This window comes from Myripristis murdjan, chromosome 15 (genome assembly GCF_902150065.1).
Source record: "Myripristis murdjan chromosome 15, fMyrMur1.1, whole genome shotgun sequence".
NCBI classification, from domain to species: Eukaryota; Metazoa; Chordata; class Actinopteri; order Holocentriformes; family Holocentridae; genus Myripristis; species Myripristis murdjan.
In genome coordinates this window covers 4,378,213-4,391,395 of record NC_043994.1, presented here as the reverse complement: position 1 = coordinate 4,391,395, position 13,183 = coordinate 4,378,213, and the positions used below count along the sequence as shown (strand labels likewise).

At 39.7% G+C, this 13,183-nt stretch overlaps 1 protein-coding gene across 2 annotated transcripts in view; it reads left to right on the top strand.

The window, feature by feature from the left end:
- Nucleotides 1–13,183, top strand: part of nckap1 (NCK-associated protein 1) — a 36,916-nt gene that overhangs the window by 11,596 nt on the left and 12,137 nt on the right. For both annotated transcript variants that reach the window (XM_030069959.1, XM_030069958.1), the window contains 13 exons: nt 2,247–2,357; nt 6,627–6,713; nt 6,827–6,883; nt 7,372–7,514; nt 7,670–7,760; nt 8,582–8,719; nt 9,335–9,383; nt 9,669–9,825; nt 10,042–10,098; nt 10,857–10,953; nt 12,253–12,359; nt 12,584–12,716; nt 12,952–13,033. In XM_030069959.1, coding sequence (XP_029925819.1) covers nt 2,247–2,357; nt 6,627–6,713; nt 6,827–6,883; nt 7,372–7,514; nt 7,670–7,760; nt 8,582–8,719; nt 9,335–9,383; nt 9,669–9,825; nt 10,042–10,098; nt 10,857–10,953; nt 12,253–12,359; nt 12,584–12,716; nt 12,952–13,033 — 1,309 coding nt within the window. The remainder of the gene's footprint in view (nt 1–2,246; nt 2,358–6,626; nt 6,714–6,826; nt 6,884–7,371; nt 7,515–7,669; nt 7,761–8,581; nt 8,720–9,334; nt 9,384–9,668; nt 9,826–10,041; nt 10,099–10,856; nt 10,954–12,252; nt 12,360–12,583; nt 12,717–12,951; nt 13,034–13,183) is intronic.

The window sequence follows — 13,183 nt, the reverse complement described above, 5'->3', positions numbered from 1 at the left end:
GAAGTTTGGGATTTGGTCAGGTTTGAGAGCAATGGGCACAAGGAAGCAAGTTGAGGCTGAACGTCCAATCTGGGTCTTTGATGGTTATTGCAACCATGTTGTTGTTGTTGTCTCCAGTGTGTCATACCCCTCGGTCCTGGTGCTCTGTGTCTCAGACTCTGAGACTCAGCTACAGCTCTGTTGTAATATTTTAGCTTCTATGATGAAGGCTTTAATTGGTTAACTAGCTACAGTTAGCTACAGGCACACACACTTCTTGACAGACTAAACTAGATAGCTTGCCTGTTATGTAGTCTTTGGTTGACATTAGTAGCTAGCCTTGCTTTTCCCCGCAGTGAGCTAAACTGGTATAATTTACATATGCACCATTTCCCCAGTTGAATTGTAGCAGATACTTGCTAAAACAGATGAAACATAGTAGGAGATGTTGTTGAGTGTCACTTCTCAAACTGAAACTGGACCAAGAACATCCAAACCAGTGGCATTAGTGTTAGCTAGCCTGTGTTTCTGTTCCAAGTGAAAGACCCAGTGTGTCTGTTACCTACTGTGCTTGTGTGAACTAGCATGTGTTGCTTTGTGGTTTCATTTTGTACTGGCTGATGCTGGATCTGTTTCAGTGCCATACAAACTGAAATCCCAATTTGTGGTTGTGGTACTGTTTCAGGCTTGAAGCCTGCTGGTTTGTTAGCTGTGTTATGGGTAAAAACTACATTTATAGTATAGTTCTGTGACGTAGCTTTTATTTTTGTAATCCTGTGTGACCTTTGTGGCTTTTCTAAATGTGTGCTTCCACTTTCTAAACTTAAACTGTAACCGCAAGGGTTTGAATCCTCAGAATGGCTGGAGCGTGCGTTTGCCATATTTGGTGCGCCACACAGGCCCCTTCTAGGATTCGTCCTCTATGCTGGCAGCCCGCAAAGTTTATACAAACACTCTGTTTATGGCACATGCATGGACTACATCTTCCTCACCATTCACGACTACACTACCCATAATGCATGAGTGCTGTTGCTTCCTGTCAGCATCAGGGCAGTCAAGCTGAAAAATCAACACTTAGATTAAATAACAGCAGTGCAGTTGTAGTGAAGTTATGTCATTACTGCTGCTCTGTGCAGATAGACGGAGATGTAGACAGGTTTATAGGACATAGGGAACATTCTTGACGAGGGCTTTCTTTCTTTCTCTCTCTCTCTCTCTGTCACTCTCTCTCTGTCTCTCTATTTGTCTATCTATCTCCTACTCCCTTTAAGTCATTTCTCTCGATCTCTGTGCTCCCTTTATTCTCAGATTTACTCTGGTTCCCCTTCTGTTTCTTTCTCTTTTGACCCCTCCATTCAGTCCCTCCTCCACTCTACCTGTCCATCATTCTGCCTGTCATGCAGTTTGTCTGTGGTACTAACCAGTGATGTTGCAGAGGAATAGTTTGAAATGAAAACCCTGTCACACCTGGGTCTGTCTCAGTGGTTCTCAGCCCCTTTCTGATGTGGTTAATTTGAGCCGATACTGGAAAAAGCCTCACCACAATATTGTTTGCTTGGAAATCTCACACAAATCTTGTGATTTTAAAAAGCGAAATTATATGACAAGTTAAGAATGTAACTAACCTTAATGTCATTTGTTTTTGATATTGAACTTTTAATATCAAGGCACAGCACTCTGCAGCACAGCAGCTGGGAACCACTGATCAATCTGGACTCTTCTTCAAACTTGTACAACAGTCAAACCTGGTTTATCCATGCTTCAAAACCTCCAACGTGCAAACTTCCCATTCTACTGAATGGACTTTCAATGACTTCAGCAATATGGAAATCTCCCCTGTTGATTATGCATAATTGCTGGAGTCTCACTGTCGACATGTGCATCTAAACAATAAATTAGATTGCACAGGTCATGGCAAATTTGTTTTGTGTGTGTATGTTTTGATGTGTCGATTACACCTCTGGTCTGGAATTTCACTACATGTCAGTGTTGTGAACATTTCATTCTGCTGAACCAGCCCGGGATAAACCAGTTTTCACTGTACACACTAAGCATTTCCCTGGTGATGACCACACATGTAACATGCCTGACCATGAGGAAAGAAAAGGAGATAGGAAAACAAAAAGAAAGTCAGAATAACTCAATAAATCAGACAGAAATATAAGAGGAAAAATAGCCTTGCTTTTACAATAGCAGGAGTGTACTCAGTGTATTTTTTTTTATTCTGTCTTTCCTCTCGTCCTCACTTCCTCTCCTCTCCTTTCTAGGCATGTGGCGATCCCAAGGCTAAGCCCTCCTATCTGGTTGATAAGAACTTGGAGTCGGCTGTTAAATTTATCGTCAGGAAGTTCCCTGCTGTGGAGACGCGGAACAACAACGTAAGATTGCCTGCGTGTGTTTGTGTGTGTGTGTGTGTGCGCGTGCGTGTGTGTGTGTGTACTGTGTGACTCTGTGAGAGAGAGAGAAGGAGGAGAATGCATGAACACACCAGTGTGGTTGTGTCGAGGTGTGTGTTCAAGTGCACATTTTCAGCGATACTTTGAAATTCTGAATGACAATGTGTAGGCTCGCATTTGTACACCTGACAATGAAGCAGTACAGGAAAGAAGTTTTCATTTGCTGCCTTGATTCTTCAGCCACACTTAACATTCTTAAGCTTCTTAGAAAATGATTACATTGGGATTACATTTGTCCAATGCAAATCAACTTGCTCTTGCAGTTGTGCTCAGGGTTTCCGCACAGGACTGGAACGTCAGAAAAAAGTCTGGAAAGCATGTGATCATTTCCAGGTCTTGGAAATGTTGCACATTGGAACAATTTGGAAATGATTGTATGCTTGTTTATGTAGTTGTTGTAGTTATTAACCAATGGTCATGTCACATATTGTGATACCTATCATGTAGAATAGTCTTCAGCAAAAAAATGAAATACCTAGAACAGGTTATTATCATTATTTGCTGTACTGTAAAGAAGACGGTTCCCCTTAATCTGTTTGAATAGGTTACAACTACTTCATTCATATTCCTATTTACATTACATTACTATGACCTGATTTGGGTTAAGGTAATAAGAAAATGCTGTCCATATTGATATTTCTTATTCCAAATATTGTCATAATCAGGTTACTACTGGAATTTTGCAGTTCATATAAACTTGAAACATTGGAAACTTAAAATATACAAATCAATTAAGAAATTGAGGTCTGGAAAAAGGGAATTCAGGAAGTCTAGGGATCTGAGAATTTAGTGACATCTTGAAACAGTTGGTGTTATGGTTTAGGAAAACTGTCAAGCCAAGTTATTTCTAAATCATACACTAATGACAACAAACACAGTAGTGTCAAATAAAATTGTAAGAGGAATAATGTATGTATTGAGCAAGATTTTAATTGAATTGCTTTTAATCATTTTTTGATGATATATTGTACATAATGCCCACGTTTATTATTTTGCCAGATTTTTTTTTAACTGTTAACTACCCCTGGATAATTAGATCTGCAAGTGTAAACAGACATTATTAAAAAGACTGGGAAGATTGTACAAATTTGAAACTGTGAAAGCAAAGTGAATGCCAGAATGTCAAAGTATCTCTCCCTGTGCACTAGTGTGTGTGTGTGTGTGTGTGTGTGTGTGTGTGTGTGTGTGGCTACACCGAGTGATCTAAACTGACCCATTGCACATCCTGCCAGTATTTTTTTATTTATTTATTTCAGTTTTATTTATTTAATTTTATTTTTCAGCTTTAACTGTTAGCTTAGCTCATAGCTTCTGGCGTGTGTGTGTCTGTGAGAAGTTCTCATTCAGCAAACTGCTGTGTATGTAAGTGTGTGCGTGTGTATATTTGTGTGTAGCTAACTGCTTTATTCAGTATAACTGTGCCAGAATTGTCTCTTACGTTGTTTTCTGCTTTGTTTCTGTGTTTGTTTGTGTTTTGTTTTGCATGCTAAACTTGGCTTATTCCGGACTTGTGCTTTTTGGTAAGTTTTTGTATCTAAGTTTTTGTAACTTTTTTTGTATCTTAGTTTACGCATCTAAGTTTTGTAACAATGTAATTTTTGTAACTATTTCGTAGCTATTTTAGAGTGTGTTTTGCTTTGCTCTGCCTCCTCTCTCCTCTCTGCTGGCAGCATTTTAATTTCTCTCTTTCATCCCCTGCTGAGTGACTGTGTGGATGATTACTGCCTGGTTTTGCAGGCCAGCTGACTGCTAGCTGACTGATTGGCTGGATGAGCGACTGGCTGAATGATTTGTTGGCTGTTTGGATGACTATCTGACTGACAGGCTGCACTAAGGAGTGTTACTTGCTCTGTCCTGTTGAAACACAACAAGACAGTGCTGTTTCCTGGTAGCTGATATAGTCATATAATCTGACCATTATTCCCCAATAATTTAGCAGATTCATAGAGATTGCACATACAGAAGTTCACTGAATCATTGTAATCATTGTTTTGTTTTTACTTGGTGTCAAAGACAGATTTGTGCTCCTTGGTGCAGCAGCAGTGTCGGATATTCCTGCACTTTTCTTTTCTTACACTTATTCCACTTGACCTGGTGTGTACAGTGGCTTTGGTTCACGCTACACGTCTGTGTCCCTTCCCGGAAGGCATGTCACAGTTAGCCAATAATGCACAGCTTCAGGGCTCGGCCCAGTTCACATTTACTTCAAGTCACATAAGTTGTGTCAATAGAAACAACAAATCAGAAGCTAAGGATGCTGCATTTATTTTCAGTTGCTTCTTTAAAAGATTACTCTGACAACATTCTCAAGCCAAATGTTTTCATTCTATAGGTTTTGAAAAATAGCAGTGAGTTGATTGAACAGTAAAGGAATTCTGATCACAGTATCCATAGTAACAATTGTTTAGATATCATCAAGCACAGAAAAAGGCTGCGTTTGAAATTCCATGAGTGCAATATATTTAGTGCACTAAAATAGTATGTCTTAAACCTTACCTTAGTATGAAATGTTACCTTAATATGAACCCAATTGAATCAATATGAACCATGAAATTACACAACTACATGCATTGTATTAAATCAGTGTGTGTATAGTAGTGACCATTGGACTCGTTACATATATTTTCCAGTAATTTAAATGTTAACTGGCCACAAATTCACGTTTTCTAGCAGCCTCAGCACTCCCATAAAAGTTTACCAAAAGCCCAAAACGCAAGAGGTGCATCATGTTTATGCTTGCAGTCAGTCAGTTCAGATCCTGGTACAGGTTAATGTGGTTACACTTTATCAGCCAGCAAGAGGAAGAGGTACGGTTATTGATGACAGTTTGTCTGTTTATTCAAATGATAGTGTGTTTAACAATAGCACACATACAGAGTCTATAATATGTGAGTTTGGACGCAGCAAAAGTTTTGTTTCTCCGTGCTTCGTTTTTTCACACTGATTGTAGATCCCATCTCGCCTGTCTGTCTCTAAACCCTGACCTTTAGGAAACTCAATACAAAATGCTATTGGGTTGACTGGTTGCACTGCTTTGAAAGCCAGATTTTACTTTGGTACAACAGTTTCATTTATAAGAATCAACTTTCAACACAAGCTACCTTGGAAAAGGCTTTCTCCTCAATCTGCTCATTCATAATTATAATGATTTGTTAAAGAAGATGACAAAGGAAATAGATATTTGCTGATTGGCCTGCTCTAATTTATTAGAAGGATTCACTGCCGTGTAATTGGCACAAGGAAAAGTGAATAATGCCACTACAGGTAGCCAGGACAGCCAGTGTTGGCAAGATCCTACACTACCAACAAATAAAGTTCTACCAAAGTGAACTGACTTTATGACTTTATATACCCTTGGGATTTTGGAGAGGGTTGTTTATTTTCTGGTTCGTCTCTTTATCTATTTTTGGATTCTGTTTTTCTGTCTATCTGTTTCTCTCTGTCTTAATGAAAAAGTTAGAATTTTGCTAGCTCAACATGAATGAATTATTCAACAAAAAATATCTGATTCAGTTTCTTTTCTCCACCAGGGCTGGGCTCAGTTTGCTGTTAATTCAGTCAGTTCAAAATGAAAACCTAATCTAGAACTTGTTAAAGATAAGATAACATTTAGATCAACTGTATTGATCCCTGAAGGGAAACAGAAATCTGAAGACTTGCTAATGAGAGAGCATTTGCTCGCCATTAATTCCTAATGGGTTACAATAATAGATATGCCAGTCTTCTCACTCCATAACTTTTAGATTTGGGTGTAGAAGAAAAACACTTTCTGTTGAACACGTCAGCTGATTGTTTTAGAAATGCTCGGATTGAGACTTTTAAACCCAATCCTATCAGCAGTAAATTTAAATAAGAAAAATGGCAAGTAGAGACCTTAATACCCATGGCCCTTTTTTAACTAGCAGTACCTAGTCTGCTGTCTGTAGTATGCCAGAAAAAATACTTGTTTACCCCAATACACAGTTGCATTGTGCAGCACTTTTTCAATAATAAAAAACACATTTCTACTTACAGTGAACTTAGAGCATTCTCATTTTCAGATTTGCCTTGTGCACATGGGTGTGAAGAAATAGAAATGAGGAAAACATGGGCTTCACTGATACGTATAGAATGTATTTATTGTTTTTTGTTTTTTTTCCATTACATTCTTGTAACTATATTTCCTCTGTGATATGGTTTTTACAGCAACAGCTGGCTCAGCTGCAGAAGGAGAAGTCAGAGATTCTCAAGAACCTGGCTCTGTACTATTTTACCTTCGTAGATGTCATGGAGTTCAAGGTTGGAGAACGCACACACACACACACTCACACTCACACACACACACACGATAATGCTGATGCTGGCAGTGATGGTGATAATGATTTAGGTGTGTTTTTATCTACCTTTTACAGGACCATGTGTGTGAGCTGCTGAACACCATTGATGCCTGCCAGGTCTTCTTCGACATTGTACGTTAAAAACCCGCATTTATCAGTGACTTATATAAATGTTTTTGATGTTGTCATTTCCTTGTAGCCTTGTAGTAGTATCTGCCATTGGTGGATAATAGATAGATAGATAGATTTTTATTGTCATTGCACAATCATATACGTATAATAATGCAACGAAATTAGGGCTCAGTACTTTCGGTGCAGGGGAGAATAGAAAGCATCGTGCATCTTGCTAGTTGAATAGCCAAGTCCAGTAATAGATGGCTGCAGCCATGTCTCTGATATCAGAAAAAATGCAACAGTCACGGAAACACTTGTTGGATGTGAAAGCACAGTTCGTCATCCCGTGTTCGCCATGGGCCTATGTTTCTATAGATAGGAGAAAATAGAAAAGCTGATGTTGATTCTACTACTGTACTCTCTCTGCATAAGAGCACCTGCTAAATGTCTTCAATGAACATAAAATTTCACCATGAAGAAAAAGAATACTTTGTATTATTTTGCAGACAGTGAACTTTGACCTGACCAGGAACTACCTGGACCTGGTGGTGACCTACACCACTCTGATGATGCTACTGTCACGGATCGAGGAGAGGAAAGCCATCATAGGACTGTACAATTACGCCCACGAGATGACACACGGAGCAAGGTAACTAAAACACACTCCCGTGTGTACACGCACAGTCTACATAAATGAAAGACAAGCGACTGAAATGAAAAATGTAAACCATTGTCACCATGGAGTCTTAGGGGCTGTGCAGTAGCCATGGTAACCTGTGTGTGTGTGTGTGCTTGTTCTCATAGTGACAGGGAGTACCCCAGGTTGGGCCAGATGATTGTGGATTATGAGAACCCACTGAAGAAGATGATGGAAGAGTTTGTTCCACATGCAAAGGTAAGGGAGTGATGCCCAACAGTCTTCACATTACAAAATGATAATAATTTACTTACTGTTTTTCATTGATACTAGTCATTATGGTATCACTAACTACAGCGATGTTTTGTCGCTGCTAAAATATTTATAACTCTGGGAGATATTTTTAAGTTCCATGGTTGTTACTGTGCTTTTTATCTGTTTTTTGCAGTTTTTTATTGTTGTGTAAACCATGGTGTGGCAAACCCATTTCTTAAAAGTGCTCTAAATAAACTTGATTTTCAAATCAGTCATGTACATTTGTGGTAGACTTTGCAGTGTGCAGTGGATTTCATGTTATTTCTACTACACTACGGTTGCCATAGCACCATTGTCCTCAAGTGCCAAAATCAGATCACTCCGCAGTGAAACTCTGCTGTGACACAGAAAAAATATACATCTGAAGATTTTGGTGATCTTAAGACAGCACAAACAATATATTTTATAATAAACTGCATTGTTGTAAAGCAGTGCCTCGGTGCAGTGTGTGCTGTAAGCTCTGTTTACTAATGGATTAGTTTCTGTCGCAAGACAAGTACCCCAATGTTAGTGTATTCTCCATAGAAGAGCTCAAAGCAGCTTATCATCCTGAGAGCCAGAAAGCCGAGATCACACTCTATTAAGATGCTAATTATTCTATCATTGTCACAAATGTGCTGTGGGACTGCACAACAATGTAATCAATTTTATTTGTTTATAATTTCATTAATATTGAATTTAACATCTTTTGCTCCTCTCCATTCCTCTTCGTCTCTCTGTTACCCACTCCTCTTTTCCTCTGCTCCTGCCCTTCTCTGGTCCAGTCCCTGTCAGATGCGTTGATCAGCCTTCAGATGGTCTATCCCAGGAGGAATCTGTCGGCCGACCAGTGGAGGAACGCCCAGCTGCTCTCTCTCATCTCTGCACCCTCCACCATGCTCAACCCTGCTCAGTCAGACACGGTTTGTATCGAGAGGGCTGCATCATTATTGATAATCCCATTTATTATCTCAGAGACTGAAATTATGATTACTAATTTTTACTCTTTATCATTTGAGGAACAATTTGGAATCTTCTTATAAGATAGTGACTATTTTCAACCAAAGTGGATATTCCAAATTAAATGTTTCAAAATTCAGTGCGTGGAAATTTGGGGTTTCAGTTTTAGGAACCCTAAATGACAACGTGCTGTAATGTATAATGATTGTCTATTTTGAAGACCTGAATTATTGTCACAACATGTCGACTGTAGGAGATTTTTATGGTCCACAAAGATTCATTTTATGGGTTAGAAAATGAATACTACAAGTGTAAATACCTACAAATTTAAGTGTCTATAAGGCTTATTGAATTAGTGTTGGTTTGTTTAGCCTTGGATTGACTTATGATGTGTTTCTTGTCTTATACCTGATATCACGGCGTCCCTCTACAACAGACTCTGCATATCTCCTTGTGAATATTCTCTCAACCCAACAGTTTTATTTAGCCAGAAAAGCAAAATGTCATGTTTGAAATTGGCTCATTCCCGATGACCTTCTCTCTCACGCTCTCACTCTCTCCTTCTGTTTTGTCTTTAGATGCCATGTGAATACCTGTCATTGGACACAATGGAGAAGTGGATTGTGTGTAAGTACAGCGGCAGCAGGGACTTGTGTTTTATGTCTCCTGTGCACGCACTAAGGCCTGTTTATCTTATTGGCTGGCTGATTTAGCATAATTGGTTATCACTTCAGCTTCTGACTGCGCTATTACTTTCCATTGATTACCAGTCTCTCTGTCCATCCTCTTTCTCTCTTTATGGTTGTTAACTTGCATCACCTGGCTTGCTTTAATATGATGTAAAGATGTCTCACTTGGAAGACAGTTTCTCTCTTTGAGATTCCACGTATCTCTCTCTCTCTGTCTCTCCAGTTGGTTTCATCCTGTGCCATGCGGTGCTGAACAGTGACGCAGCAGCATTGTCGTTGTGGAAGCTGGCTCTGCAGAGCTCCTCCTGCCTCTGTCTGTTCAGGGATGAGGTTTTCCATATCCACAAGGCTGCAGAGGACCTATTTGTTAACATCAGAGGGTAGGGAAGCTGTAAATGTAGACAAACACAGACACATACTTAAAACCACATGCACTAAACAGCAGAGTACCTGTTGGCACTCACATTTACCAGTACATGTACCAGATTTGTAACATCAGAGGATAGGGATACATAGATAAAGCTCTGAAAATATTTCTCAGTAAATTCTCACTTTCATTGTTAATGTGTGTGTGTGTGTGTATGTGTGTGTTTCAGGTACAACAAACGCATCAATGACATCAGAGAGTGCAAGGAACAGGCCCTGTCTCATGCGTACGTATATCATTTTACTGCTAACCCCTCCACCATATCCCAACTGTCCTCTTTACCCTTCACACTTAACAACTTGTCTTTTTGTCCACAGTATTCATGTTTGTTCTCTTTTCATGGTGTTACTCATCGCCCATGTCCATTTATCCTGAGAAGAACGTTAATCCTGTTTTGTTGAGAGCTCCTTAAATAAAGTTATTAACGGTATATCTTTATAGTGATATATATGTACATTTACATCCATCTCCTGGCACTCCATCATTTCATTTCACCTTCTGTTTCATTTGCATTCTGTCATAAGCGTGTACGCTGTCTCATATGTGGCTACATCTTCTCTCACATCTCATTTATTCACGTTCATTTACATTCCGTCTCCTCTCTGCTTTCTGCCGTCCCTGTCTTTATCTCTTCAGCCGTCACTCCAGCTCTGCCTCTAGCCTTGTCTGTCCCTCCTCTCCATCCCATTAGAAAGCCTCACACATGTATGCACCTCCTCATCTGTCGTTCCTCCTTTAATGTCTTTCTCCTTTCTTCTCCTTCCCTCACTTAATCTTATCTCCATATTTCTCCTCATTACTTACTTTGTCCTCCCCCCCGTGTCTTCATCCTCATTCCCCGTATATTACTGTCATCTTCTGCCCTCTTGCGCCTCCTTCTCTCCTCTGACAGGATGTCCTGAAAGTGTCAAAATATTATTTAATTGCGACAGTTGTGTGGTTTGACATCCCGCAGGCCGTTCTGATGTTGTGTTTTTTCCTCAGTGGCTCCATGCACAGAGAGAGACGCAAGTTCCTCAGATCAGCTCTGAAGGAGTTGGCCACTGTCTTAGCTGACCAGCCTGGACTTTTGGGACCTAAGGTAACATATAATACCATGTTACGACACTAAAATAACACCTTAAATAATCCAAACGTGAGTTTCTCAGCTCTGAAGGAGATGGTTGCGGCCTGAGGCAATGTCACATAGGATCGATTTTTTTTCCTGCTCAAATGCAAGGTGTAGTTGTGTTGTTTGTGGCACAGAATACAAGGAGAAATGCATCACACTCATTGCTGTGCAGCACAATTTGACAGCAGTCTGTGTAGCCAGGGCTGGGCAATATGGACAGAACAGAAATATAACAATATTTTTGACCTCTATATATTATATTATGACATATTATGACAATATTGTAGAAATGGCTATTTGCGCTTTCCCAAAATACTTGAGATTTTGTGCAATTTTGATGAAAAATCATTAGTAATATGGATGTCATGACCAAGCAGGTAGTGGTAAATAACAGAACAATTACAACAGTCTAATAAGTGCAGAAAATTGTATCCCTTTACAGTAATGCAGCATTTCAAATTAGGAAAAGACACTTTTGTCATATCACAATATTATAGTACCTGCAATCCCAGATAATATGTAGTCCTATATTATGATATCAATATATTGCCAAGCCATATATGTAGCTAATTAGGATAATGTTGAAAAAAATGGACAGGAGAAAGTGGGTGATATCTCTGCTTGTCCTTGAAGAAGAGGATGAATAGCCTTTTACATATCAAGGATGCGGTTAAACTTATAATAAAATCACAGAGAAGATGTGGGAGGATGCTCATGTAGTGTAGCTAAAGTTGAGAGATGTTCAACTTGGAGAAGAAATGCAGCAAAAAAAATGTACTGGGTCCAGAATGCAGGGCACATAGTTTGGTCACAGCAGGTGTGTGCCTCCTCCAGACCATTGAAAACAGCTCCAAAAGAATGAAGCCGCATTCAGAAGTGAGTCTTGTCTGATCATAGCCTTAGCTGACATACCTGGAGCCCTGGGGCCAAAGTTAATATACCGTATTTACATACCACCTTGATTAGTTCATCGACTCTGAAAATGTCTTGACTAACTAGCCTGGACCAAAGTATTGAATATTACCACCGTGAAAAAGTTACAGTTGGAGAAGTCTTGCTCAAGATATTTATTATGCTAGGCTGACTTTTTGAACACACTGCATATTGATTAAGTGACAGAGTGCAAGAAACCCATGTGGTTGTTGCCAGCTGCTCTTGATAATCTCTATTCGAATTATTCTGGAGAGAGTTTGTGACCTTTCCCCATCTTTCTATCTTTCTCTCTCCACTTCCTCCCATATCTCTATTTCTGTCTCTCCACCTCGACAGGCCTTGTTTGTGTTCATGGCGTTGTCGTTTGCCCGTGACGAGATCATCTGGCTGCTTCGACATGCAGACAACATCCAGAAGAAAAGCACAGATGACTTCATTGACAAGTACACCTGCATACACACAGATAAACATGCTCCTCAACAGATGTACAGATGTAGACTTCATGTAGATATAAACACAGAAGAACATATTCACACACACAGGCACTATCACACAATCACAAACTCCTTTTCTCATTTGCAGTTGCTCTTGTTACTATAGTTCCAAGTCTTTTGACAAGTATGTTTGTACTTGTGACATTTGTGTTTTTTGTGTGTGTGTTGTGCAGACACATAGCAGAGCTGATCTTCTACATGGAGGAGCTCAGAGCTCATGTCAGGAAGTACGGCCCTGTGATGCAGCGATACTACGTCCAGTACCTGTCTGGCTTTGATGCTGTGGTTCTCAATGAGCTGGTGCAGGTACACACGGACACTGAACACATTCACTTGCAGACTGAGACGCATATCTGAACACACACTTAACATGCACGCCGACACATACTCTCACTCACACTTTAATACACTAATAATCTTATCCTTAATCTTAATTAAATGGTTATTTACCATTTCACAATATGTTTAGTTGACACCAGTTCATGGAGTTGTCCCATGTAGGCTTCTCTAATCATCATCATACCCTGTCTGTGTCTCACAGAACCTGTCTGTGTGTCCAGAGGATGAGTCAATCATCATGTCTTCCTTTGTCAACACTATGACTTCTCTCAGTGTCAAACAAGGTAAACCTTTGTTATTGTTAATATTCATGTCAAGAAAAGCAGTAGCAGTGGTTATCATAATAGTAGTAGCAGTGTTTCCCCTTGGATTCTGGCTTTGGCGAGGGGGGATGCGTGTGCGCTTCACGTGCATGACAATTTTGGGGGTACACA